Here is a 26666-nt window from a genome sequence, read left to right on the forward strand (position 1 = left end):
CACCAAGAAGACTGTAGTCGCATTTAGAGACCTAAATTAGCTAGAATCAGTCAGAAATATATATATTTAATCATATGGATCATTGTATTTCTTCTACAAATAGGATGCACATGCGTCAGGAAAAAATACGGAATGAATCAGATGCAATCAATTTATGGTAGTTTTTGCAGAATAATACATAGCTGATTCTAAATGTGATGTAAATTTGGGACTTTCATGCTTACTTTGTCACAGCCTTTAAGCCCCTCTTAGCACTGCAGAATGTGTTTAATGATGAGCCAATGTATTTACACGAGCAAACATAAGTGCGCATTTGATTCACAATGTCCATCTGCATCGCTAGCCTATCACTTCTGTAGGCATCTTTTTATTATGTGAGTCAAATATTGACTCAAACAATTACCCTGCTATGCCACTGCTCCTGGAGACGAGTGCAATTGTATAAACCGAGGGCGGGTTTCCCGCTTCACCAGCTGAAGTGTGAAGTGCATCTATCTACGTAGGTGCATGCTCCGACTGGCAACGCTGGTCCTATTTTAAGTCATGGAGGAATTCCCATGTCCTTCCGTGCTGAAATTGATTGGTGAAGGATGAACTCTGAGGTGGGAGGCAGCACAGTTTGGTTCAAAGTTTTGAAGTCGTGATAACTCTAACTTGCCTCATGTTTATCCTTACAAGGTGCAGTGGGTGCATGACACATATAGGCCTATTTCTGCTTCATTAATGGTACTGTTTGTAAGAATCAGAAATTGGTTGTAACAGCGATATCTGTGGCCTTTAAGTCAACGAAAGTCAGTGTCCTGTTGCTTGCGCTCGCCCGTGTTTACGCGCTACGTGAATGTGAGCGATTATCCGTCAAAACAGTGAGGCGACACACTTCAGCTAAAACCACAATATCACTCTATATTTCACCTGCTTGGCAGTAATGTTAGCTGACCAGATGAAGGTCTCTCCATGAATCACTGCTGATCCTAGTGTTGGCTTTTCTTGCTTCAGCCTCCCGACCGCGGTCGGAGGGAAAAGCGAAGACACCGGCACCCAGTCGGTGACGATAACTTAACTCGTTGCGGAGCCCCGTCACTTCACAAGACACGGGAAACAGTATTTATTTCTGACCAAAGCTACGGTCTCTCCCGCGTCCTCCGGCCGCGGCCAACACTGTTTTGCAAGACGGGCTTCACTAGATATAACTTTGCGGTTTTGATGCTTCCATGTAGTTTGTGTTGGAGTCTTGTCTGAACAGCGTAGCCACAAGCGAGCGCGCATGGGACACCGACCCGGATTGATTTATACGTGTTACAAACAGACTCTTTAAGTAAGGGATAATAGCTCAGTTTTTAGACACCTGCCATAAGACTACAGAGAAAGTTCTAGTTAAACTGTTTTTTGTGTACAAAGCTGACATTGTGTACCCTACGTTAGCGTTTTACTTCTGGCAATTGCATTTACACTTTAAAAATCATAAAAGTGGTGTTCATTTGTGAAGATTATCGACTCAAAAACGTGTAAGTATCATAAACATTTTTTTGCCATAGAGCTTATTTTTGCAAAAAAACAAAACCCAATGGAAAAATCCCATTGGATTTCTGTTGTGGGAACCCAGGGCAATGCTAACTTCCTGGTTGGCCTACAAAAATACATCATCCCTGGAGCACTCTATAGATTTATGATATGATAAAGATCCTTACTAAACTCTATGACAAAACAGCCACTTTAATACAGATACCTAACCCACCCCCAAGACCCATTTTTTTTTTATAGATAATTTTTTTGGGGGCTTTATTAGATAGGACAGATTTATTTACAGGGAGTGAGAGTTGACGACATGTGGCAAAGGGCCACGGGTTGGATTCGAACTGATTCGAACCGATTCGAACCCGCGCTGCTGCGGTAAAGACTCAGTTTTGGTACATGGGGCGCCCACTCTACCAGGTAAGAGAAAAACGTATCCCTACTAAAACCTGAGTGTTAATGAAGGCTCAGTGTTCAGGACCTAAATAGCCGAAAGACATTGTGTTATCATTTCCTGATGCATTCTCCCTCTCTTGTAAGTGCTACACTTTGTTACAAGTTATTTACAAAATGTCTAAACTCTTCTGTATGACAGATTTAAGTTTTTAACTCAGGGGACATGGTGAGATTGTCATTCTATCTGTGGTCAGTATGGACAATTAACTTTGTTATAAGATAACGTTATGTGATATTTTTACCCTTAAGTCCTAGCATGACTGGCACAAAAACCACATGTCTGCTACTTATAAAGACTGATAAAGCCTACTTTCCTGGTTATAATGGTTACAAGCTGTTTCAACATTTTGGTCGTATGTGCAATGACATATGCTGATCATTCTGTGCAGTAATTATATAATTATCTGACGGACACTTTGTGCAATAATCTGGCAAAACTGTAATCTGGCAAAACTGTTATCTCATCAATATACATATTGTATTTTTATATTTTATATTGTATTATCTTTTATATTTTTTTATATTTATATTGCACTATATCTTTTTTTTCATTGTATTATCTTTTCATTAGCACCTATGGGATTGTCACAATCTAATTTGGGAGAGTTCAAAGCTCTGATAAAAAACTGTGTAGCTGAAGAGTGCAATTGCTATTCCTAAACTGGATTTTGTATTATGTATCTGTTGTCTTTTATCTGTTTTAACATGCTCCACTGTATAATTGTTGTAACTTTGTAATGGTGTGCCATCTTGGCCAGGTCTCCCTCGAAAAAGAGATTTTAATCTCAAAGGACCTCCTGGTTAAATAAAGGTTAAATAAAAAATAAAATATATTTAGCTAATGTTAGATGGCTAATGAGTCAATAATCAAACCTGTAACAGCTTAACGTTGGTGTAGCTAAAGCTAATTTGCCAGTAAGAGTTATTCACAAAAGCAGCATTATATCGCTGGGTATTGATGCTTAAGTGCTAAATCATTATTTAAAGCAGGGATCGAAGTCGCATCAGAGGAGGAAAAGTGTTTCCCCGGCAGGCCCCAGCGAGGATCGAACTCGCGACCCCTGGTTTACAAGACCAGTGCTCTAACCACTGAGCTATGGAGCCCGATCTGTCCTTATTAAAGGTACAGTGACAATTTCAACGTATTCAAGATCAGTGTGTCAAAGGTAAGACGGAAATAATATCGCATTTAACGTTACTGTAAGCGGAAGACTTCACGGGAAGACTGTCTTTGGAGTAGCTAACTAGTCTTCAAGACTTGGCTTATCAAAATGTCCTTTTCCCATGGGATTTTGAGCTGGACTGCTGTCTCTCTGCTCTGTCTGATTGTCATATTGTTTCTCGGTTACTGCTTATACATCCAATACATTCATATGAAATATGACCACATACCTGGGCCACCGAGAGACGGGTAAGATGACTCTCTTTGTCTTCACCTTGCTGGCTAACATTAGCTTTAAACTATTGTGTTGACATTACAGTACGTGCCACTTTTTTGTGTTTTCTCCCCACAGTTTCTTCTTCGGACATACACCGACGTTTCTGAAGATAATGAGCAACGACGGAGTCATATACGAAAAGTTCCTGCAATGGTAACGTCAAGCACAAACGTTATGTTTCATACATACCTGCAATTTTTGATGTGTATAAGTTGTCGTTAATTTCACTAATTTCTTTTTTTTTTTATACTCCCCCCCCCCCCTTTTTCAAGGTTGTTTTCATATATGCAATTTACAGTTCGTAATTACAATAGTTTATAAACCATTTTTTAAGTAGATGAGCTTATAGACAACTCATTAAGTACCCTAGAGAAAACAACTTCAACATTCAAAATTGAAATCAAATTAAGAAAATAAATAATAATAATAATAATAATGATAATCATGATAAAAAGAAAGAATAGCGTTAAAAAAACAAAAACAAGCAACAACAAAAAAAACAGTAATAATACAAAAAATACGAGAGTAATAATAAATTAAATCAAGAAATAAGTTAATAGAAAATAAAAAGAGGGGAAAATTTAACTAATTTTTAAGCTACATATTTAAAAAAAAAAATTTTCAGTAATTATGTGACAAGTGTAACTTCACTTTGGGTGTAACTGTATTGTTTGCAATTCCAAGCAATCTTAATTATGGTTTGGAATTTACATTTACAGGTCGGAGACTCATGGGTCTGTTTGCAGGATAAATGCTTTGCATTACGTTTTTTTCCTTGTGACCTGTCCAGAGGGAACAAAGGTAAGCACCGCACCTTTCAATGGTATTTGTTTAGACATTATTGCATAAGTATTGCGCAATAAACGGTGTAAAGGTGCACAGAGATAGAGATCCTGCTACAGTGCCAACTCTTTTTGGTTAAATGGGTAGGTCTAGATCCTGATCATATTTACAATAAACATTTTCAATGTTTTGTCTTCTGATTGCTGTGTTTCAGGAGATCCTGATGTCCACAAAGTATCCAAAAGATAAATTCGTCTACAAGAAACTCTTCAACCTGTTTGGTCAAAGGTAGTTTAATAAAACGATATACATCTCATACCCCTTTCACACCAATGACCAGGGTTGGACCAGGGTTATACAGTTATACAGATACTGTACCAAGTCCCAGACAATTACCTGTTTTGTTATGTCAACGCATAGACTGTATATCTAGATGGATGACACCTCTCCACTTCCTCCCAGCCAATAGCCCAAATATCTGGGTTATGGAAGCTGCAATCTTGAGATTTTGACATCTTTTGGAGCCAGAGTCTGCGCAGTAGTGATCGGGGGACTCAAGCTGCGGTATCGCTCACGATATCGTGAGCCACCTAGCTGCTACGTTAGCACCACTGTAGCTTTTTAGCTAGAAATACACAGCAACTACCCATAATATCTCTATAACTACATTTATGATCAAATTGACACATGTTCTATTACACAGACTCGAGACGGTTATGGAAAGTTAAAGTTACATCTCCTCTCTCGTACATTTCCCGAGCCTACAGCTCAGCGTTGTAAGAACTACCTAAAATGACAGAAACTATCTTCGATAAAAATGTATTTGACGTGTTTGACTTTTCAGTTTGGCCCATGTCCCATCCGCTAACATGGAGTGGGCAGGATTTATGACCTATACTGCAACCAGCCACCAGGGGGCGATCGAGATGTTTTGGCTGTCATGTCGTCCATCTTCATATACAGTCTTTGTGGCAAATCATTTACAACCTTATCCTGCTATTTTGAAAGTATTCTGTTCCATGTCTTTTTTCAAGGTTCCTAGGTAACGGCCTGGTAACGGCACAGGACCATGAGCAGTGGTATAAACAGCGCCGGATGATGGACCCTGCGTTCAGCAGCTTGTGAGTTATTTGACAACTGCAAAGAGACACAATAGAGCTCAACCTTTATTCGATGTTGGCAATCATAGAATATTCTGTTTAGATTATGGGTAATTTTTGCTCTGTTTCTTTTGGACAATATTGTCCAATTGTATAATTTCTGTGGAGCTTTGGAGTCCACTGTCTAAAACTACCATCATTTCCAGGTATTTGAGGGGTCTAATGGGCACCTTCAATGAGAGGGCAGAGAAACTGACGGCTAAACTTGCAGATGCTGCTGATAACCAAACGGAGGTCACGATGCTCCACCTATTCAACTTTATTACCCTTGATGTTATTGCTAAGGTATCTGTTTTACAGTTTCCACTGCAGTAGCCCTGATCCAAAAAGTTTTTCTTGCATGTGACGAAAGCACTAGCTTATGACAAAAATCCATCTGATCAAGGTGTAAATGCCTTGTATCCTCGATAACTCTCAGGTTGCTTTTGGTGTGGATTTAAACCTGCTGAAAGGTTCACCTTTCCCTAAAGCCATCGAGACATGTCTGAAAGGGATGATCTACTATGCCAGAGACCGCTTTTTTGAGGTACGACTTCACAGCAAGTTTGTATAGCATTTGTGTCGTGGCAATATTATAAACTGTGTGAGATCTTAAAATCTTGCATCTCCAGTGGAACCCGAAGAACTGGACATTCATTAAAGAAGTAAGGGAAGCTTGCCGCCTGCTGCGCACGACTGGAGCTGAATGGATTAATAACAGAAAGGCTGCCATGCAAAATGGCGATGACGTTCCCAAAGACATCCTCACACAGATCATCAAATCAGCTGGCAAAGGTTATGGTTGCTAAAGTTCCAATTGTTTGACTGATTAGATAAGAAGAAAGTTTAAACATCCCTGTGTTGTAATAGGGTCATGACAGCTGCAAACAATAGTTTCCAGGGTCTGGTTTTAAAAAAGAGTATTTATTTTAAACTGAGGAGAATTATACAACAAACATATAAATTACAAGCATCATCATCTCAAGATGTGCATCATTGATTTTACATATTATTAGATTTGCAAAGCAGAAGTGCAAAGTTAAGCTACTGCCTGTTCAGATACAGTAGATTGAGTATTTTCTTTGTACAAATTTTACAATAACATGACTGGAATATTGGTTTAGTTGTTCAATTTTGTTTTTGTATTAATCCAGAGAAAAGCGTGACGAAAGAAGACGAAGAGTTGATGTTGGACAATTTTGTGACATTTTTCATTGCGGGTGAGTCAGTGTTGTTTCTGCTTTGATGTGAGAAATGCTCCAAAATAAGCTTGAAGCTGTGCCTCCTTTGTGGCAATTAAGAAATTAAAGGGACACTTCAACCAGAATTTCAGTAAAACCTATTTTCCTCTTACCCATAATGTGAACTATCCACCAGTTTATGTGTGAATTCTGGAGATATTTAGAGTTTAATATTACTTTTCAAGATAGATAGATACAGTAGATACTTTATTAATCCCCGCTAGATGTTAGCAAAGACAAAAATATTGGGCAAAAAACTATACTTATACTAATATTTGTCAATACAATAACTTAGCAATACACAAAACATAGCAATATACAAAACGTAGCAATATACCAAACTTAGCAATATACAAAATTAGCAATATACCAAACTTAGCAATATACAAAATTAGCAATATACCAAACTTAGCAATATACAAAACTTAGCAATATACAAAATTAGCAATATACAAAACTTAGCAATATACAAAATTAGCAATAGACAAAACGTAGCAATATACAAAACTTAGCAATATACAAAACTTAGCAATATACAAAATGTAGCAATATACAAAACGTAGCAATATACCAAACTTAGCAATATACAAAATTAGCAATATACCAAACTTAGCAATATACAAAATTAGCAATATACCAAACTTAGCAATATACAAAACTTAGCAATATACAAAATTAGCAATATACAAAACTTAGCAATATACAAAATTAGCAATAGACAAAACGTAGCAATATACAAAACTTAGCAATATACAAAACTTAGCAATATACAAAATGTAGCAATATACAAAACTTAGTAATATACAAAACGTAGCAATATACCAAACTTAGCAATATACAAAATTAGCAATATACCAAACTTAGCAATATACAAAATTAGCAATATACCAAACTTAGCAATATACAAAACTTAGCAATATACAAAATTAGCAATATACAAAACTTAGCAATATACAAAATTAGCAATAGACAAAACGTAGCAATATACAAAACTTAGCAATATACAAAACTTAGCAATATACAAAATGTAGCAATATACAAAACTTAGTAATATACAAAACGTAGCAATATACCAAACTTAGCAATATACAAAATTAGCAATATACCAAACTTAGCAATATACAAAACTTAGCAATATACAAAACTTAGCAATATACAAAATGTAGCAATATACAAAACTTAGTAATATACAAAACTTAGCGATAAACAAAATTTAGCAATATACAAAACTTAGCAATGTACAAAATTAGCAATATACAAAATTTAGCAATAGACAAAACTTAGCAATATACAAAACTTAGCAATATACAAAATTAGCAATAGACAAAACTTAGCAATATAAAAAACTTAGTAATATACAAAAAATAGCAATAAACTAAATTTAGCAATATACAAAACTTAGCTATATACAAAAAATAGCAATAAACTAAATTTAGCAATATACAAAACTTAGCAATGAACAAAATGTAGCAATATAAAAGGAGTTTTTTTTATTGTACATATATGTGTGATGCTGTGAGGTGGACATAGTGCAAGTAGTGCAAACAATCATTTTAAATTAAAAGTATGACGCAGTTATTCACAATAATCCATAAACTCTTCTGTAAACATTTCCTGTCTTATATCACCACTAATATTTAAGTCCTAAATTGTATTATGTTTTAGAATAACTTTTCTCTTAAGCCCCACTGTTTGGCTTAGAGATAAAGAATGCAATAACTTTAATATGTGTTGTTGATCCACATGTGCCCCATTTAAAGGTAATGTTCTAACATTTTAGGGCAAGAAACAACCGCTAATCAACTGGCTTTTTGCGTCATGGAACTTGGAAGACATCCCGATATACTGGAGAAGTAAGAACTAATACTGCAGGGCAAATCAGTTTCATAATGTAGCTTTTGAATGATGGTTTCTTGAGTTGTGATTTTATTCCTCAGAGTGAAGAAAGAGGTGGATGATGTCATTGGGATGAAATGGGAAATCAGTTATGACGATCTGGGGGAACTGATCTACCTCTCACAGGTACATATCGTGAAGTTAGGAAAATGATGGTTTAGCTCATTAGTAGTGAAGCATGTTGTGAATGCATTGTGCAACAATACTCACATATTCATTAATTTATTCACTGACTCTAGTTGGCCTAAACTTAAGTCTTCTCATTTTCAAAATGAGGAATGGCTCCATCTCCAGATGACACACTAAAATTGGATCAATTATTTACCTCTTCTTTACAATTCTGCTTAAATTTAATTTTATTATAAGTAGGGCTGTCAATCAATTAAAATATTTAATCGTGATTAATTGCATGATTGTCCATAGTTAATGGCAAATTAATCAGACATTTTCTATCTGTTCAAAATGTACCTTAAAGGGAGATTTACTGTAATACTCTTATCAACATGGGATTGAGTCAATATGCATGCCCCATGCAAATGTACATGTATGTATATATTTATTATTGGAACTCAATTAACAACACAACACAATGACAAATATTGTCCCGAAACCCTCACAGGTACTGCATTTAGCATAAAAAATATGCTCAAATCATAACATGGCAAACTGCAGCCCAACAGGCAACAACAGCTGTCAGTGTGTCAGTGTGCTGACTTGACTATGACTTGCCCCAAACTGCATGTGATTATCATAAAGTGGGCATGTCTGTAAAGAGGAGACTCGTGGGTACCCATAGAACCCATTTTCATTCACATATCTTGAGGTCAGCGGTCAAGGGACCCCTTTTAAATGGCCATGCCAGTTTTTGTTCGCCAAAATTTAGCGTCAGTTTGGAGCGTTATTCAGCCTCCTTTGCGGCAAGCTAGTATGAAATGGTCTGTACCAATGGATTCCTTAGGTTTCCTTAGTTTCTTTCTATCTTTGCATTAACGCGTTAACTTTGACAGCGCTAATTATAAGCACTTGACCCAAGATGTGCACCTCACACTGTAATCCCCCCCCCCCCCAAGGTGCTGAAAGAGAGTCTGAGGCTTTACCCGCCAGCTCCAGGCACATCTCGGGATATACTGGAAGACATTGTCATTGACGGTATCCGCATACCCGGAGGAACCTCATGTTTCGTGAGTTGTTCACTTTTGAGTGTGTTTGTACCTCTATAAGGCAGGAATTGTGTGGCAGAACCCAAAAAAGGTTTTATAGTTTATTTCTGCTGTTGTTGTGATGTTCAATGAATTATTCTGAAATTCAGTTCAGCAGCTATACAGCTGGGAGAATGGAGAAATTCTTCAAGGACCCGCTGACATTTGATCCAGACAGATTTCACCCAGATGCTCCCAAGTAAGTGGCTTACAGTTTTATTTTTCATCTTAGCATGTTAGAACACTGGTTGTTGTCCCAGATAAAATGAGGAATATGATGTGCATTGAAGTGTCTCTTATCTGTTTTTAAAAAGGCCTTATTACTGCTACTACCCCTTTGCCCTCGGCCCACGCTCATGCCTGGGACAAAACTTCGCTCAGGTGGGTGGTGACAGTCATAAATGATCAGCACACACAAAACGTAACGACACATGGAATTAACTCAATGGGTGGAGGGGGGGCGATTGCAGATGGAGGCCAAAGTGATCATGGCCAAGCTGATCCAGAGGTTCGACTTCACCCTTGTGCCGGGACAGACCTTTGACCTGCGAGACAATGGCACACTCAGGCCGAAGAGTGGAGTGGTGTGCTCTGTCAGACACAGGAATCACAAGAAATAAATGGTCATATGGTTACCGTATAACATAAGATGAAACCCTAATGATCCATGTGGGGAAATTGGGTTGTTGGGTTGCTTAGACCAGCTATCTGCCTGCAGCTTTGTACTCCTACCTAACCTAAAAGCCTCTAAAACTACTTATTAATTACTTTTTCTGTTTGCTTTTTTAGACTTTGTTAAGAAAATAGTATCGGCGGTGCTTGTTTCAATGATTTAAACAGTATATCCATGTGTTTATGATGATGATTGTTATTACCTAACAATAATGAGGATATAGGAAAACAAATAAGCTACTTTTTGAGTATCATTAGCACTTTAATCTTGAGGGAATTAACCTTTATATCTGTGTAAGTGCTCTTCCATACCCACAGAGCTTCTAAACTTGATTTGTGCCTTTAATACTGATATCAAAATGCTGAATTTACCATTTTTACACAAATGAAAATAAGATTATTTTTACTAATGCAGGGGGAAAAAAATATTTTGTTTTGCACTTTAATAAACTGATGATTCATTTAATGCCAAACAGTCTGATTTTATTTCATGCTCGGTTTGCTGTGCAGAGATTTTTTTTTAATGTACTCAACCTGCTGTGTTTTTGGCTGTTACTGACAGTGGACACAAGGGGGCGCTGTGAGCTTGCAAAGAAATCTCAAAAGCACCTGTTAAACTACAATTTCTAGAGAATTAACACTCAAAAGTTGCCACTCATCAAAGCTTCATGTCAGGAGTTTGTTTTCATATATACTGTATATGCCTGTAATATAAGGTTGTGAAAGTGGCAATTCACATTGTAGTCAGAGGCTGATGTCAATACAGTGGTGGTTAAAGTTAATTTTGAAACAATTATTAAATACATCACAGCTTTTTAGCTTGCAAAGAAATCTCAAAAGCACCTGTTAATTATATAATTATTTATACTGTTGATTTTGAAACAATTAATAATTGGGCCAATTACTTCTACAACACAGCTTTTTTGCTTATAAATTAAAAAAAAATAATTAGCTTTTACTAATAAAAGTCAAACGGTTTGTGAATATCAAAAGTTAAATATATACTACACAAAATGCTTAAATATGTCTGTATATATATTAATAAAATATTAATATTAAAATATTAGTACTATTAATTAATGATACTATAGAGTACTAATATTTTTAATAATCATTTTTTCTCTTTTATATATATATATGGTTGTTAAGTGGCGTATCACATTGTAGTCAGATGCTGATATCAATACAGTTGTGGTTAAAGTTATAAAAAATTACTTTTAAAACACAGCTTTTTTGCTTATAAATAAATACAAAAACAAATCAACTAACTTTTGATAATAAAAGTCAAACAGTTTGTGAATATTGAAAGCTAAATATAAATTACACAAAATGCTTAAATATGTCTGTATTTATTAATGTAATACTACTATATAATACTAATATATATATATATATATATATAATATATAATTTCCACTTGTGCAATTTTGTTAATAGTCTGTTTATTGTCAATACTGTAAATACTGCTCCTATTTTTATACTTTCTTCTATTTAAATGGTTCTTATTTTGTTACACTTTGTTTAGCTCTTTTTTACTGTGTTAGCTGATGCATCTTGTTTTTTGCATTATCCCCTTTTCTACTGTACACTGGAACATTTCCCCACTGCGGGACTAATAAAGGAATATCTCATCTTATCTTATCTTAATAATACTTTTTCAAATATTTTTTTAATAATATTTTTTTTAAATAGGTGTTCAAAGCCATTAGTATAGTGCTTTGTAATTGTATTATTATTATTATTATTATTATTATTATTGAGGGATGTTAGCAAAGACAAAAATATTGTGCAAAAAACTATACTTATACTAATATTTGTCAATACAATAACTTAGCAATATACAAAAACTTAGCAAAATACAAAACTTAGCAATATACAAAACGTAGCAATATACGAAACTTAGCGATAAACAAAATTGAGCAGTATACAAAACATAGTAATATACAAAAAATAGCAATAAACAAAATTTAGCAATATACAATACTTAGCAATATACAAAACTTAGCGATAAACAAAATTTAGCAATATACAAAACTTAGTGATAAACAAAATTTAGCAATATACAAAACTTAACAATAAACAATTTAGCAATATAAAATGAGCAATAAAATTTAGCAATATACAAAATTTAGCAATATACAAAAATTAGCAATATACAAAAATTAGCAATAAAAAAAATTTGCAGACCTTGTCCCTAGTTAGGCTTTTAAAAAAAAAAATACAGAATACCACATCATACATAAAATAATAATAATAATATATTAGATTTATATAGCGCTTTTTAGTAATCTCAAAGACGCTTTAACATAGTCGGGGGGAAAACGGTGTGAGACAGACAGGAGACGAACGACAAAAAGCGACATACTCAGGCACAATCACATACATACACACGGACTGATGGGTAGTGGGAGGGGGGGGGCTATGGGTAAGCAGATGAGAAAAGATGTGTTTTGAGGCGGGACTGGAATGTGGTGAGGGAATCGGAGTCTCTGATGAGATTGGGGAGTGAGTTCCAGAGCTTGCGAGCTGCCCTAGAGAATGCTCTGTCCCCAAAGCTGCGGAGTTTGGACTTGGGGGTGGAGAGTAAACCAGCTGAGGTGGATCTGAGGGACCGTTGAGGTTGGTAGGGGGATAGGAGTTCAGGTCTGGGTATCATCGGATATTCCGTTTTTCCTTTGGAATTCAGAAAGGAAAAAACTTTTTTTTATTTTTTCGTTTCTGAATCAAAAAATGAAAAACGAACCCAAACCGGGCCGTTTGTTTGTTTTTGCGAATTCCTTTTCTCATTATTCGTTTTGAATTGAAGAACGGAAGTCACGTGGGTTTCTAGTTTTTTTCGTTTTAAACCACAAACGAAAAACGGAATCACGTGGTGCTCTGTTTGTTTTTTGTTTCCAAACGAAAAACGAAAAAAACTAATTAAAAAAACGATCCGATTTAGTTTCTTCAAGTTTCTTTCTGTCATTTTCTCTTTTGAATCAAGGAGCGGAGAACGGCAGTCACGTGACCAGGAAGTGAAGGCAAACATGTCAAAATAAAAGCCAAGAAGATAGTTTGGTCATTCTATAAAAGTGTAACATTATTTAAGCACAGGATCAAAGTAACAGTAGAAGATAAATAGGCTAAATAAATACACAAATAAATACATACATAGATATTTTTTTTTTGTTCTTTTCATTAACACATGAATGTCTTTTATCCAAAAAGTGTGTGATAAATTACAGGGAGGGTCTCTACAGATGTTATACAACAGGGAGGGTCTCTACAGATTTTATACAGAACTCTCACATAATTGACAATTTTCTCTCTCACACTCTTACTATGGGCTGTTTCTTTGTCGGCAGGTGAGAAGCACTATGTGGCTACTCCTTTCAACACACATCCACCTGATCCCTTCACTCCGTTAGGAAGGCTGTAGCCGAGTAGTTCTACATCATGATAATGCTGATTTTTCAACCAGCGATTATGAAATTAATGCCAGCTAGACAGAATAAAGCTCTGTCTGTCATGACAATAGTACTGGACTGAAGGCCACTTCATCAAAATCATGGAAATTCACAATAATTAGGCCTGTGCTAAAAAAGCCGACGCAAGTAAGCCAAATGATCTGTGGCCTATCGCAATAACCTCCATATTGTGTAAAACCATGGAACGAGTTCTTGCCAGCCACCTGACCAGCACAGTGCTAGATCTGCTCCAGTTCGCTTAAATAAGAGCAACAGAGGCCCAGACGACGCTGTGCTTAACACAGTCACAAAACACCTTATGCATCCTAAAGGTTATGCCAGAGCTTTATTCGCGGATTTTAGCTCAGCTTTTAACTCAATGAAGACGCATATTCTCCTGAAAAGGCTCATTGATCTCAACATCAACACAGGGTTAGTTGTGTGGATCAGAGGGTCTGTGTCAGGGAGAACATATCAGACGTGCTGCCCACAAGGCTGTGTTCTTTCCCTTGTGCTATTCTCTCTTTTTACTAATGAATTTATGATCAATGAGAAACATTTTAGACTGTTCAAGTATGCGGATGACATGGCCTTAGTTGACCTTTTACAGGAAACAGGCCCACTAGGTGAAGCTGCCTATCTGGCCCACACTACAGCCCTTCAAACACGGTGTCACACTAGCCAGCTAGAAATCAATGTGGCCGAGACGAAAGAATTAATCATGTGCTGCACAAAACAACATTTGATCACAGAGCCAGTTTCACTTGATGGCCAACATGTTGAAACTGTGGAACACTTTAAATACCTCGGTACAGTCCTGGACACTGAAGGACCTGGCCTTCTACCTCCAAGAGGTCAAGGCCCAGTTACGTGTTGGTTAATCTTGTGTGACAAAGAGAATTTCCAAACAGATGAGTTAAAGCATAATGATTCAATTTATTCCGAACAATCAATGTTGCATAAGTAAAAATAAAAGAGTTTACAGATATCTGGATCCAATCAACGTTCCCTGACAACATACAGTGCATGGGTCAGTTCGCGAAGTCTGAACCCCGAGCTATCCCTGATCCAGCCTATTCATGGTTTACACAATAGTAATATTCATGAGCTTATGGCACGTGATGTTTTTGCTGCATATCTTCTTCTTTGTTATCTCCTTCTGACTTCTTCCTCTTCTTGACCTTGCAAAAAGAACAGCACCTGCCTCCTCCCTTTCCTCGCAATCACTCCATTCACAACAAATCCAACAGTCAGGTTATTGCAGGTCATTGTAAGCACTTTTGTACATAATAAATCCAACAACACCCAGGTGAGCTTCTCTGTAAATACAGAGTATATTTTCAAGAGATGCTCACAGCAACTTTATCTTCTAAGGAAACTTAGTGGCTTCGGTGTCAGCCGGCAGATTTTAGAATTAGTGTACAAAACTATTGTTGAGAGGATTTTAACCTTTAACCTTCCTGCCTGGTACGGTCACCTACACTGTAGATAGAAGAATAAACTGTCTAGGATTGTGTCAATGGCAGGCAAAATAGGTGGTAAACCCCAAAAGCCCTTGACTCAACTTTTTACAGAAAGGACGAGGAAGAAAGCGAGGAGCATCCTGGCAGATAGCTCCCATCCTCTCTGCAGCCAGTCGGGAGGCGCTATAGAGCCCCTCTGGCAACTAAACATGTGTTTAAAAAGTCTTTCATCCCAAATGCCATCAATACTCTTAACTCAACACAGTGACTGAGCAGATCTGAGCCACAGACACTGACATGAACTGTTTTTAATGTGTAACATAACCTGTCTCTGTTTTTTACTAACTGCTGTCTGTTGTTTTCTGTGTTTTGTGAGCCGAAGAGAAAAATCCACCCTGGTGGACAATAAAGTTTGATTGTATTGATCAGTTCATATTGAGGGGCCGTCAGCTTTACAATTTAGTTTGGAGGGAGATTCGGTACCAGTGAAGGAACTGGCCTTCTACCTCCGAGAGGTCAAGGCCCAGTTACGTGTTGGTTAATCTTGTGTGACAAAGAGATTTTCCAAACAGACGGGTCAAAGCATAATAATACAATTTATTCCGAACAATCAATGTTGCACAAGTAAAAATAAAGAGTTTACAGATATCTGGATCCAACCTACGTGTCCCTGACAACATACAGTGCATGGGTCAGTTCGCGAAGTCTGAACCCCGAGCTATCCCTGATCCAGCCTATTCATGGTTTACACAATATTAATATTCATGAGCTTATGGCACGTGATGTTTCTGCTGCATGTCTTCTTCGTTATCTCCTTCTGACTCCTTTCTCTCCTTGACCTTGCAAAAAGAACAGAACGTACATCCTCCCTGTCCTCGCAAACACTTCATGCACAACAAATCCAACAATCAGGTTATTGCAGGTCATTGTAAGCACTTTTGTACATAATAAATCCAACACCAGTGAAGTCAGTGCATTTTATGAGTGGGCCTTCTGTGACGTTACCCACCGTAGGGGTCAGAGGTCACCACTCCTCAATCCCCAAGGATTTTCTTTTCAGTCAAATTTTCAATTTTGACGCATTTATAGATGAAAAGTCAAGTCAATAAACATGGTCAATGATAGATAAGTATGGTTGATCAGTATGTTTGCCAACCTTCAGACATCATAGTCTAATATGAGGATTAATCTGCCTGAGTTCTGAAGGAACCGGCCCTCTACCTCCAAGAGGTCAGGGCACAGTTACGTGTTGGTTAATCTTGTGTGACAAAGAGATTTTCCAAACAGACGGGTTAAAGCATAATAATACAATTTATTCCGAACAATTAATGTTGCATAAGTAAGATAACAGAGTTTACAGAATTCTGGATCCAATCAACGTGTCCCTGACAACATACAATGCATGGGTCAGTTCGCGAAGTCTGAACCCCGAGCTATCCCTGATCCAGCGTTTTTATGGTTTACACAATATCAATATTCATGAGCTTATGGCACGTGATGTTTTTGCTGCATATCTTCTTCTTTGTTATCTCCTTCTGACTCCATCCTCCCGTGACCTTGTGAAAAGAACAGAACATGCAGTCCCGTGTGCCTCCCCCCTGTCCTCGCCCTTGAGTAGTTCAAAGCCTCTCCAAATGCTGCCGGAGATTATTACAATGTGACTATATAGAAATCTACAGTCACCGAATCACCTCCTCAAGGAACAAAACAGTGCAACAACAACTGAACAGCCCCAAGTCCTTCATTCCTTCACCCTGAGTTATGCCCTTAGAAGCTAATAATTGAGAGACAGTTATTGAGCAATCATGAAACAATACAACAGTTTTCAGCTTCCCTTATAAGCAGGTTATTTCAGGTCATTGTAAGCACTTTTGTACATAATAAATCCAACAGTTCACTAAAAAACTGAAATCACTAACTTTCTGTATTCTGTTTGGTGGTTTATGAGGCTTTTCAATAATTTCTAGTCTATTTGGTATAATATGTAATTTAGTTAATTTGTTTGACATCATGATAAGGCTGATTTTTCAACCAGTGGTTATGACATTAATGCCAGCTAGACAGAATAAAGCTCTGTCTGTCATGACAATAGAACTGTACTGAAAGCCTTTCCTTTACTCAGGTGACTCTTTACAGCCGTCTGAAGACAGCAGGTATCTGTTAAATCTACAGTATCTAGAGTGATGAAGTGGCCTTCAGTACAGTACTATTGTCATGACAGACAGAGCTTTATTCTGTCTAGCTGGCATTAATGTCATAATCGCTGGTTGAAAAATCATCATTATCATGATGTAGAACTACTCGGCTACAGCCTTCCTAACGGAGTGAAGGGATCAGGTGGAAGTGTCAGGTGTGTTGAAAGGAGTCGCCACATAGTGCTTCTCACCTGCCGACATAAAGAAACAGCCCATAGTAAGGGTGTGAGAGAGAAAAGTGTCAATTATGTGAGAGTTCTGTATAACATCTGTAGAGACCCTCTCTGTTGTATAACATCTGTAGAGACCCTCCCTGTAATTTATCACACACTTTTTGGATAAAAGACATTCATGTGTTAATGAAAAGAACAAAACAAAAAAATATCTATGTATGTACTTATTTGTGTATTTATTTAGCCTATTTATCTTCTACTGTTACTTTGATCCTGTGCTTAAATAATGTTACACTTTTATAGAATGACCAAACTATCTTCTTGGCTTTTATTTTGACATGTTTGCCTTCACTTCCGGGTCACGTGACTGCCGTTCTCCGCTCCTTGATTCAAAAGAGAAAATGACAGAAAGAAACTTGAAGAAACTAAATCGGATCGTTTTTTTAATTTGTTTTTTTCGTTTTTCGTTTGGAAACAAAAAACAAACAGAGCACCACGTGATTCCGTTTTTCGTTTGTGGTTTAAAACGAAAAAACTAAAAACCCACGTGACTTCCGTTCTTCAATTCAAAACGAATAATGAGAAAAGGAATTCGCAAAAACAAACAAACGGCCCGGTTTGGGTTCGTTTTTCATTTTTTGATTCAGAAACGAAAAACGAGAAAACGGCCGTTTTCTCGTTTTTCGGCCGTTTTCTCGTTTTTGGTTTAAAACGAAAAAATAAAAAAACGTTTTTTCCTTTCTGAATTCCAAAGGAAAAACAGAATATCCGATGATACCCAGACCTTTAGGACTGGGGTGATATGATGCCATGATTTGGTGTGGGTGAGGAGTCGGGCAGCTGCATTCTGGACCAGTTGTAGTTTATTTATGGAGGTGTTGCTGATGCCATAGAGGAGTGAGTTGCAATAGTCAAGGCGGGAGGAGATGAAGGCGTGGATGAGAAAATGGCATAATACAACATATTATTATTATTTGTTTTTATCAATAATGTGTTTTTATCTGTCCTCGTCGTACTGTTAAATATATACTACACAAAATACTTAAATATGTCTATATATATTAATATAATATTATTATTAAAAAATATTAGTACTATGTATTATTAATGATACTAAATAGTACTCATATTTTTTAATAATACTATTTTAATATATATATATATATTTTAATAATATATATATTTTTTATGAATAATGTGTTTTTTATCTGTCCTCGTCGTACTTTTGCTTTAAGAGGGCTGAGCCTGAGCCTTGCACTATTCATCTACCTGCTGCTCCACTCCTCCTCCTCTCAGCTCCTCTCTCTCGTCTTGATTGGCCATCTTGGCCGAAATCCTCTTGAATGATTTCAAACCTATTTCAAACAATTTCAACATATTCAAGTTCTGTGTGTCAAAGGTAATACGGAAATAATATCGCATTTAACGTTACTGTAAGCGGAAGACTTCACGGGAAGACTGTCTTTGGAGTAGCTAACTAGTCTTTGAGACTTGGCTTATCAAAATGTCCTTTTCCCATGGGATTTTGAGCTGGGCTGCTGTCTCTCTGCTCTGTCTGATTATCATCTTGTTTCTCGGTTACTGCCTTTATGTCCAATACATTCATATGAAATATGACCACATACCTGGGCCACCGAGAGACAGGTAAGATGACTCTTTTTCTTCACTTTGCCTGCTAACATCAGCTTAAAAACTATTGTGTTGACATTACAGTACGTGCCACTTTTTTGTGTTTTCTCCCCACAGTTTCTTCTTCGGACATACACCGACGTTTCTGAAGATAATGAGCAACGACGGAGTCATATACGAAAAGTTCCTGCAATGGTAACAACGTCAATACATATGCAATAAACACAAGTATGTTATATAGTTGTGATATAGGTAATAGGTCAACGTTTATTAACTTAATTTCGACATGTGTGTGTGTGTTCTATTAATCTTTGTCAATGCAGTTTTGATGTGTATAAGTTTTATTTTTGTATACTTTATTTTTTCCCTTTTTTCAAGGTTTCAAGGTTGTTTTCATATATGCAATTTACAGTTCGTAATTACAATAGTTTATAAACCATTTTTTAAGTAGATGAGCTTATAGACAAACTCATTAAGTACACTAGAGAAAACAACTTCAACATTCAAAATTGAAATAAAATTAAGAAAATAAATAATAATAATAATAATGATAAAAAGAAAGAATAGAGTTAAAAACAAAAAAAACACACATGACAAAATAGACAAACAATAATAATACAAAAATACGAGAGTAATAATAAATTAAATCAACAAATAAGTTAATAGAAAATATAAAGGGATGGAAATTTCACTCATTTTTTTTTTTATACTTTATTTTTTCCCTTTTTTCAAGGTTGTTTTCATATATGCAATTTACAGTTCGTAATTACAATAGTTTATAAACCATTTTTTAAGTAGATGAGCTTATAGACAACTCATTAAGTACACTAGAGAAAACAACTTCAACATTCAAAATTGAAATAAAATTAAGAAAATAAATAATAATAATAATAATAATAATGATAAAAAGAAAGAATAGAGTTAAAAAAAAACAAGAAAAATACACAATAATAATACAAAAAAATACTAGAGTAATAGATCAAAATTAAATCAAGAAATAAGTTAGTAAAAAATAAAAAGGTGGGAAAATTTTACTAATTTTTAAGCTACATATTTAAAAAAAACTTTTTTCAGTAATTATTGCGAAAAGTGTAACTTCACTTTGGGTGTAACTGTATTATTTGCAATTCCAAGCAATCTTAATTATGGTTTGGAATTTACATTTACAGGTCGGAGACTCATGGGTCTGTTTGCAGGCTAAATGCTTTCCATTACGTTTTTTTCCTTGTGACCTGTCCAGAGGGAACAAAGGTAAACACCGCACCTTTCAATGATATTTGTTTAGACATTATTGCATAAGTATTGCGCAATAAACTGTGTGAAGGTGCACAGTGATAGATCCTCTAGTACAGTTCCAACTCTTTTTGGTTAAATGGGTAGGCCTATATCCTTATCATATTTACATTAAACAATTTCAATGTTTCGTCTTCTGATTGCTGTGTTTCAGGAAATCCTGATGTCCGCAAAGTATCCAAAAGATAAATTCTTCTACACGAAACTCTTCAACCTGTTTGGTCAAAGGTAGTTTTATCAAACGATATGCATCTCATACCCCTTTCACACCAATGACCAGGGTTGGACCAGGGTTATACAGTTAAACAAGTCCCAGACAATGACTTGTTTCGTTATTGCAAAGCATAGACTGTATATCTAGATGGATGACACCTCTCCACTTCCTCCCAGCCAATAGCCCAAATATCTGGGTTATGGAAGCTGCAATCTTGAGATTTTGACATCTTTTGGAGCCAGAGTCTGCGCAGTAGTGATCGGGGGACTCAAGCTGCGGTATCGCTCACGATATCGTGAGCCACCTAGCTGCTACGTTAGCACCACTGTAGCTTTTTAGCTAGAAATACACAGCAACTACCCATAATATCTCTATAACTACATTTATGATCAAATTGACACATGTTCTATTACACAGACTCGAGACGGTTATGGAAAGTTAAAGTTACATCTCCTCTCTCGTACATTTCCCGAGCCTACAGCTCAGCGTTGTAAGAACTACCTAAAATGACAGAAACTATCTTCGATAAAAATGTATTTGACGTGTTTGACTTTTCAGTTTGGCCCATGTCCCATCCGCTAACATGGAGTGGGCAGGATTTATGACCTATACTGCAACCAGCCACCAGGGGGCGATCGAGATGTTTTGGCTGTCATGTCGTCCATCTTCATATACAGTCTTTGTGGCAAATCATTTACAACCTTATCCTGCTATTTTGAAAGTATTCTGTTCCATGTCTTTTTTCAAGGTTCCTAGGTAACGGCCTGGTAACGGCACATGACCATGAGCAGTGGTATAAACAGCGCCGGATGATGGACCCTGCGTTCAGCAGCTTGTGAGTTATTTGACAACTGCAAAGAGACACAATAGAGCTCAACCTTTATTCGATGTTGGCAATCATAGAATATTCTGTTTAGATTATGGGTAATTTTTGCTCTGTTTCTTTTGGACAATATTGTCCAATTGTATAATTTCTGTGGAGCTTTGGAGTCCACTGTCTAAAACTACCATCATTTCCAGGTATTTGAGGGGTCTAATGGGCACCTTCAATGAGAGGGCAGAGAAACTGACGGCTAAACTTGCAGATGCTGCTGATAACCAAACGGAGGTCACGATGCTCCACCTATTCAACTTTATTACCCTTGATGTTATTGCTAAGGTATCTGTTTTACAGTTTCCACTGCAGTAGCCCTGATCCAAAAAGTTTTTCTTGCATGTGACGAAAGCACTAGCTTATGACAAAAATCCATCTGATCAAGGTGTAAATGCCTTGTATCCTCGATAACTCTCAGGTTGCTTTTGGTGTGGATTTAAACCTGCTGAAAGGTTCACCTTTCCCTAAAGCCATCGAGACATGTCTGAAAGGGATGATCTACTATGCCAGAGACCGCTTTTTTGAGGTACGACTTCACAGCAAGTTTGTATAGCATTTGTGTCGTGGCAATATTATAAACTGTGTGAGATCTTAAAATCTTGCATCTCCAGTGGAACCCGAAGAACTGGACATTCATTAAAGAAGTAAGGGAAGCTTGCCGCCTGCTGCGCACGACTGGAGCTGAATGGATTAATAACAGAAAGGCTGCCATGCAAAATGGCGATGACGTTCCCAAAGACATCCTCACACAGATCATCAAATCAGCTGGCAAAGGTTATGGTTGCTAAAGTTCCAATTGTTTGACTGATTAGATAAGAAGAAAGTTTAAACATCCCTGTGTTGTAATAGGGTCATGACAGCTGCAAACAATAGTTTCCAGGGTCTGGTTTTAAAAAAGAGTATTTATTTTAAACTGAGGAGAATTATACAACAAACATATAAATTACAAGCATCATCATCTCAAGATGTGCATCATTGATTTTACATATTATTAGATTTGCAAAGCAGAAGTGCAAAGTTAAGCTACTGCCTGTTCAGATACAGTAGATTGAGTATTTTCTTTGTACAAATTTTACAATAACATGACTGGAATATTGGTTTAGTTGTTCAATTTTGTTTTTGTATTAATCCAGAGAAAAGCGTGACGAAAGAAGACGAAGAGTTGATGTTGGACAATTTTGTGACATTTTTCATTGCGGGTGAGTCAGTGTTGTTTCTGCTTTGATGTGAGAAATGCTCCAAAATAAGCTTGAAGCTGTGCCTTCTTTGTGGCAATTAAGAAATTAAAGGGACACTTCAACCAGAATTTCAGTAAAACCTATTTTCCTCTTACCCATAATGTGAACTATCCACCAGTTTATGTGTGAATTCTGGAGATATTTAGAGTTTAATATTACTTTTCAAGATAGATAGATACAGTAGATACTTTATTAATCCCCGCTAGATGTTAGCAAAGACAAAAATATTGGGCAAAAAACTATACTTATACTAATATTTGTCAATACAATAACTTAGCAATACACAAAACATAGCAATATACAAAACGTAGCAATATACCAAACTTAGCAATATACAAAATGTAGCAATATACAAAACTTAGTAATATACAAAACTTAGCGATAAACAAAATTTAGCAATATACAAAACTTAGCAATGTACAAAATTAGCAATATACAAAATTTAGCAATAGACAAAACTTAGCAATATACAAAACTTAGCAATATACAAAATTAGCAATAGACAAAACTTAGCAATATAAAAAACTTAGTAATATACAAAAAATAGCAATAAACTAAATTTAGCAATATACAAAACTTAGCTATATACAAAAAATAGCAATAAACTAAATTTAGCAATATACAAAACTTAGCAATGAACAAAATGTAGCAATATAAAATGAGTTTTTTTTATTGTACATATATGTGTAATGCTGTGAGGTGGACATAGTGCAAGTAGTGCAAACAATCATTTTAAATTAAAAGTATGACGCAGTTATTCACAATAATCCATAAACTCTTCTGTAAACATTTCCTGTCTTATATCACCACTAATATTTAAGTCCTAAATTGTATTATGTTTTAGAATAACTTTTCTCTTAAGCCCCACTGTTTGGCTTAGAGATAAAGAATGCAATAACTTTAATATGTGTTGTTGATCCACATGTGCCCCATTTAAAGGTAATGTTCTAACATTTTAGGGCAAGAAACAACCGCTAATCAACTGGCTTTTTGCGTCATGGAACTTGGAAGACATCCCGATATACTGGAGAAGTAAGAACTAATACTGCAGGGCAAATCAGTTTCATAATGTAGCTTTTGAATGATGGTTTCTTGAGTTGTGATTTTATTCCTCAGAGTGAAGAAAGAGGTGGATGATGTCATTGGGATGAAATGGGAAATCAGTTATGACGATCTGGGGGAACTGATCTACCTCTCACAGGTACATATCGTGAAGTTAGGAAAATGATGGTTTAGCTCATTAGTAGTGAAGCATGTTGTGAATGCATTGTGCAACAATACTCACATATTCATTAATTTATTCACTGACTCTCTAGTTGGCCTAAACTTAAGTCTTCTCATTTTCAAAATGAGGAATGGTTCCATCTCCAGATGACACACTAAAATTGGATCAATTATTTACCTCTTCTTTACAATTCTGCTTAAATTTAATTTTATTATAAGTAGGGCTGTCAATCAATTAAAATATTTAATCGTGATTAATTGCATGATTGTCCATAGTTAATGGCAAATTAATCAGACATTTTCTATCTGTTCAAAATGTACCTTAAAGGGAGATTTACTGTAATACTCTTATCAACATGGGATTGAGTCAATATGCATGCCTCATGCAAATGTACATGTATGTATATATTTATTATTGGAACTCAATTAACAACACAACACAATGACAAAATTGTCCCGAAACCCTCACAGGTACTGCATTTAGCATAAAAAATATGCTCAAATCATAACATGGCAAACTGCAGCCCAACAGGCAACAACAGCTGTCAGTGTGTCAGTGTGTTGACTTGACTATGACTTGCCCCAAACTGCATGTGATTATTATAAAGTGGGCATGTCTGTAAAGAGGAGACTCGTGGGTACCCATAGAACCCATTTCATTCACATATCTTGAGGTCAGAGGTCAAGGGACCCCTTTGAAATGGCCATGCCAGTTTTTGCTCGCCAAAATTTAGCGTCAGTTTGGAGCGTTATTCAGCCTCCTTTGCGGCAAGCTAGTATGAAATGGTCTGTACCAATGGATTCCTTAGGTTTCCTTAGTTTCTTTCTATCTTTGCATTAACGCGTTAACTTTGACAGCGCTAATTATAAGCACTTGACCCAAGATGTGCACCTCACACTGTAACCCCCCCCCCCCCAGGTGCTGAAAGAGACTCTGAGGCTTTACCCGCCAGCTCCAGGCACATCTCGGGATATACTGGAAGACATTGTCATTGACGGTATCCGCATACCCGGAGGAACCTCATGTTTCGTGAGTTGTTCACTTTTGAGTGTGTTTGTACCTCTATAAGGCAGGAATTGTGTGGCAGAACCCAAAAAAGGTTTTATAGTTTATTTCTGCTGTTGTTGTGATGTTCAATGAATTATTCTGAAATTCAGTTCAGCAGCTATACAGCTGGGAGAATGGAGAAATTCTTCAAGGACCCGCTGACATTTGATCCAGACAGATTTCACCCAGATGCTCCCAAGTAAGTGGCTTACAGTTTTATTTTTCATCTTAGCATGTTAGAACACTGGTTGTTGTCCCAGATAAAATGAGGAATATGATGTGCATTGAAGTGTCTCTTATCTGTTTTTAAAAAGGCCTTATTACTGCTACTACCCCTTTGCCCTCGGCCCACGCTCATGCCTGGGACAAAACTTCGCTCAGGTGGGTGGTGACAGTCATAAATGATCAGCACACACAAAACGTAACGACACATGGAATTAACTCAATGGGTGGGGGGGCGATTGCAGATGGAGGCCAAAGTGATCATGGCCAAGCTGATCCAGAGGTTCGACTTCACCCTTGTGCCGGGACAGACCTTTGACCTGCGAGACACAGGCACACTCAGGCCGAAGAGTGGAGTGGTGTGCTCTGTCAGACACAGGAATCACAAGAAATAAATGGTCATATGGTTACCGTATAACATAAGATGAAACCCTTATGGTCCATGTGGTGAAATTGGGTTGTTGGGTTACTTAGACCAGCTTACTGCCTGCAGCTTTGTACTCTTACCTAACCTAAAAGCCTTTAATACTGCAGTTTATTAATTACTTTTTCTGTTTGCTTTTTTTAGACTTTGTTAAGAAAATGGTATCGGCGGTGCTTGTTTTTTTTATGATGATGATTGTTATTACCTAACAATAATGAGGATATAGGAAAACAAATGAGCTACTTTTTGAGTATCATTAGCACTTTAATCTTGAGGGAATTAACCTTTATATCTGTGTAAGTGCTCTTCCATACCCACTGAGCTTCTAAACTTGATTTGTGCCTTTAATACTGATATCAAAATGCTGAATTTACCATTTTTACACAAATGAAAATAAGATTATTTTTACTAATGCAGGGGGGGAAAAAATTATTTTGTTTTGCACTTTAATAAACTGATGATTCATTTAATGCCAAACAGTCTGATTTTATTTCATGCTCGGTTTTTTTATGTACTCAACCTGCTGTGTTTTTGGCTTGGTTACTGACAGTGGACACAAGGGGGCGCTGTGAGCTTGCAAAGAAATCTCAAAAGCACCTGTTAAACTACAATTTCTAGAGAATTAACACTCAAAAGTTGCCACTCATCAAAGCTTCATGTCAGGAGTTTGTTTTCATGTATACTGTATATACCTGTAATATAAGGTTGTTAAGTGGAAATTCACATTGTAGTCAGAGGCTGATGTCAAAACAGTGGTGGTTAAAGTTAATTTTGAGATAATTAATAAATACAACACAGCTTTTTAGCTTGCAAAGAAATCTCAAAAGCACCTGTTAATTATATAATTATTTATACTGTTAATTTTTAAACAATTAATAATTGAGCC

The 26666-nt window shown here is 36.5% G+C and overlaps 2 protein-coding genes and 1 non-coding gene across 3 annotated transcripts; 2 read left to right on the forward strand and 1 right to left on the reverse strand.

The window, feature by feature from the left end:
• Positions 1-2999: 2999 nt before the first annotated feature.
• trnat-ugu (transfer RNA threonine (anticodon UGU)) lies at positions 3000-3072 on the reverse strand. The gene has a single exon. It is a non-coding gene; the product is annotated as a tRNA-Thr (tRNA).
• A 115-nt stretch (positions 3073-3187) lies between these two features.
• LOC141756298 (cholesterol 24-hydroxylase-like) lies at positions 3188-10810 on the forward strand. Its single transcript, XM_074615904.1, has 15 exons — positions 3188-3379; positions 3483-3560; positions 4127-4208; positions 4405-4478; positions 5225-5311; positions 5497-5635; positions 5769-5876; positions 5962-6124; positions 6484-6549; positions 8351-8423; positions 8508-8592; positions 9537-9647; positions 9776-9864; positions 9980-10046; positions 10136-10810. The coding sequence occupies exons 1-15, from the start codon at positions 3240-3242 to the stop codon at positions 10283-10285; spliced, it is 1512 nt and encodes a 503-aa protein (XP_074472005.1). The 5' UTR covers positions 3188-3239; the 3' UTR covers positions 10286-10810.
• Positions 10811-19042: 8232 nt separating this feature from the next.
• Positions 19043-26257, forward strand: LOC141756638 (cholesterol 24-hydroxylase-like). The gene is made up of 15 exons (XM_074616519.1): positions 19043-19258; positions 19361-19438; positions 20413-20494; positions 20691-20764; positions 21499-21585; positions 21771-21909; positions 22043-22150; positions 22236-22398; positions 22758-22823; positions 23822-23894; positions 23979-24063; positions 25006-25116; positions 25245-25333; positions 25449-25515; positions 25602-26257. The coding sequence occupies exons 1-15, from the start codon at positions 19119-19121 to the stop codon at positions 25749-25751; spliced, it is 1512 nt and encodes a 503-aa protein (XP_074472620.1). The 5' UTR covers positions 19043-19118; the 3' UTR covers positions 25752-26257.
• Positions 26258-26666: the final 409 nt, after the last annotated feature.

The sequence above is a fragment of the Sebastes fasciatus genome, chromosome 18, assembly GCF_043250625.1.
Source record: "Sebastes fasciatus isolate fSebFas1 chromosome 18, fSebFas1.pri, whole genome shotgun sequence".
NCBI classification, from domain to species: Eukaryota; Metazoa; Chordata; class Actinopteri; order Perciformes; family Sebastidae; genus Sebastes; species Sebastes fasciatus.

Bases quoted from the DNA above. Each gene is read 5' to 3' on its own strand.
- LOC141756638 (XM_074616519.1), top strand. From the start codon at position 19,119: ATGTCCTTTTCCCATGGGATTTTGAGCTGGGCTGCTGTCTCTCTGCTC. The intron at 19,439-20,412 runs GTAACAACGTCA...TTACATTTACAG, and splicing joins TACGAAAAGTTCCTGCAATG to GTCGGAGACTCATGGGTCTG. The intron at 22,824-23,821 runs GTGAGTCAGTGT...CTAACATTTTAG, and splicing joins TGTGACATTTTTCATTGCGG to GGCAAGAAACAACCGCTAAT.
- LOC141756298 (XM_074615904.1), top strand. From the start codon at position 3,240: ATGTCCTTTTCCCATGGGATTTTGAGCTGGACTGCTGTCTCTCTGCTC. The intron at 5,312-5,496 runs GTGAGTTATTTG...CATCATTTCCAG, and splicing joins GACCCTGCGTTCAGCAGCTT to GTATTTGAGGGGTCTAATGG. The intron at 9,648-9,775 runs GTGAGTTGTTCA...TCTGAAATTCAG, and splicing joins CCGGAGGAACCTCATGTTTC to TTCAGCAGCTATACAGCTGG.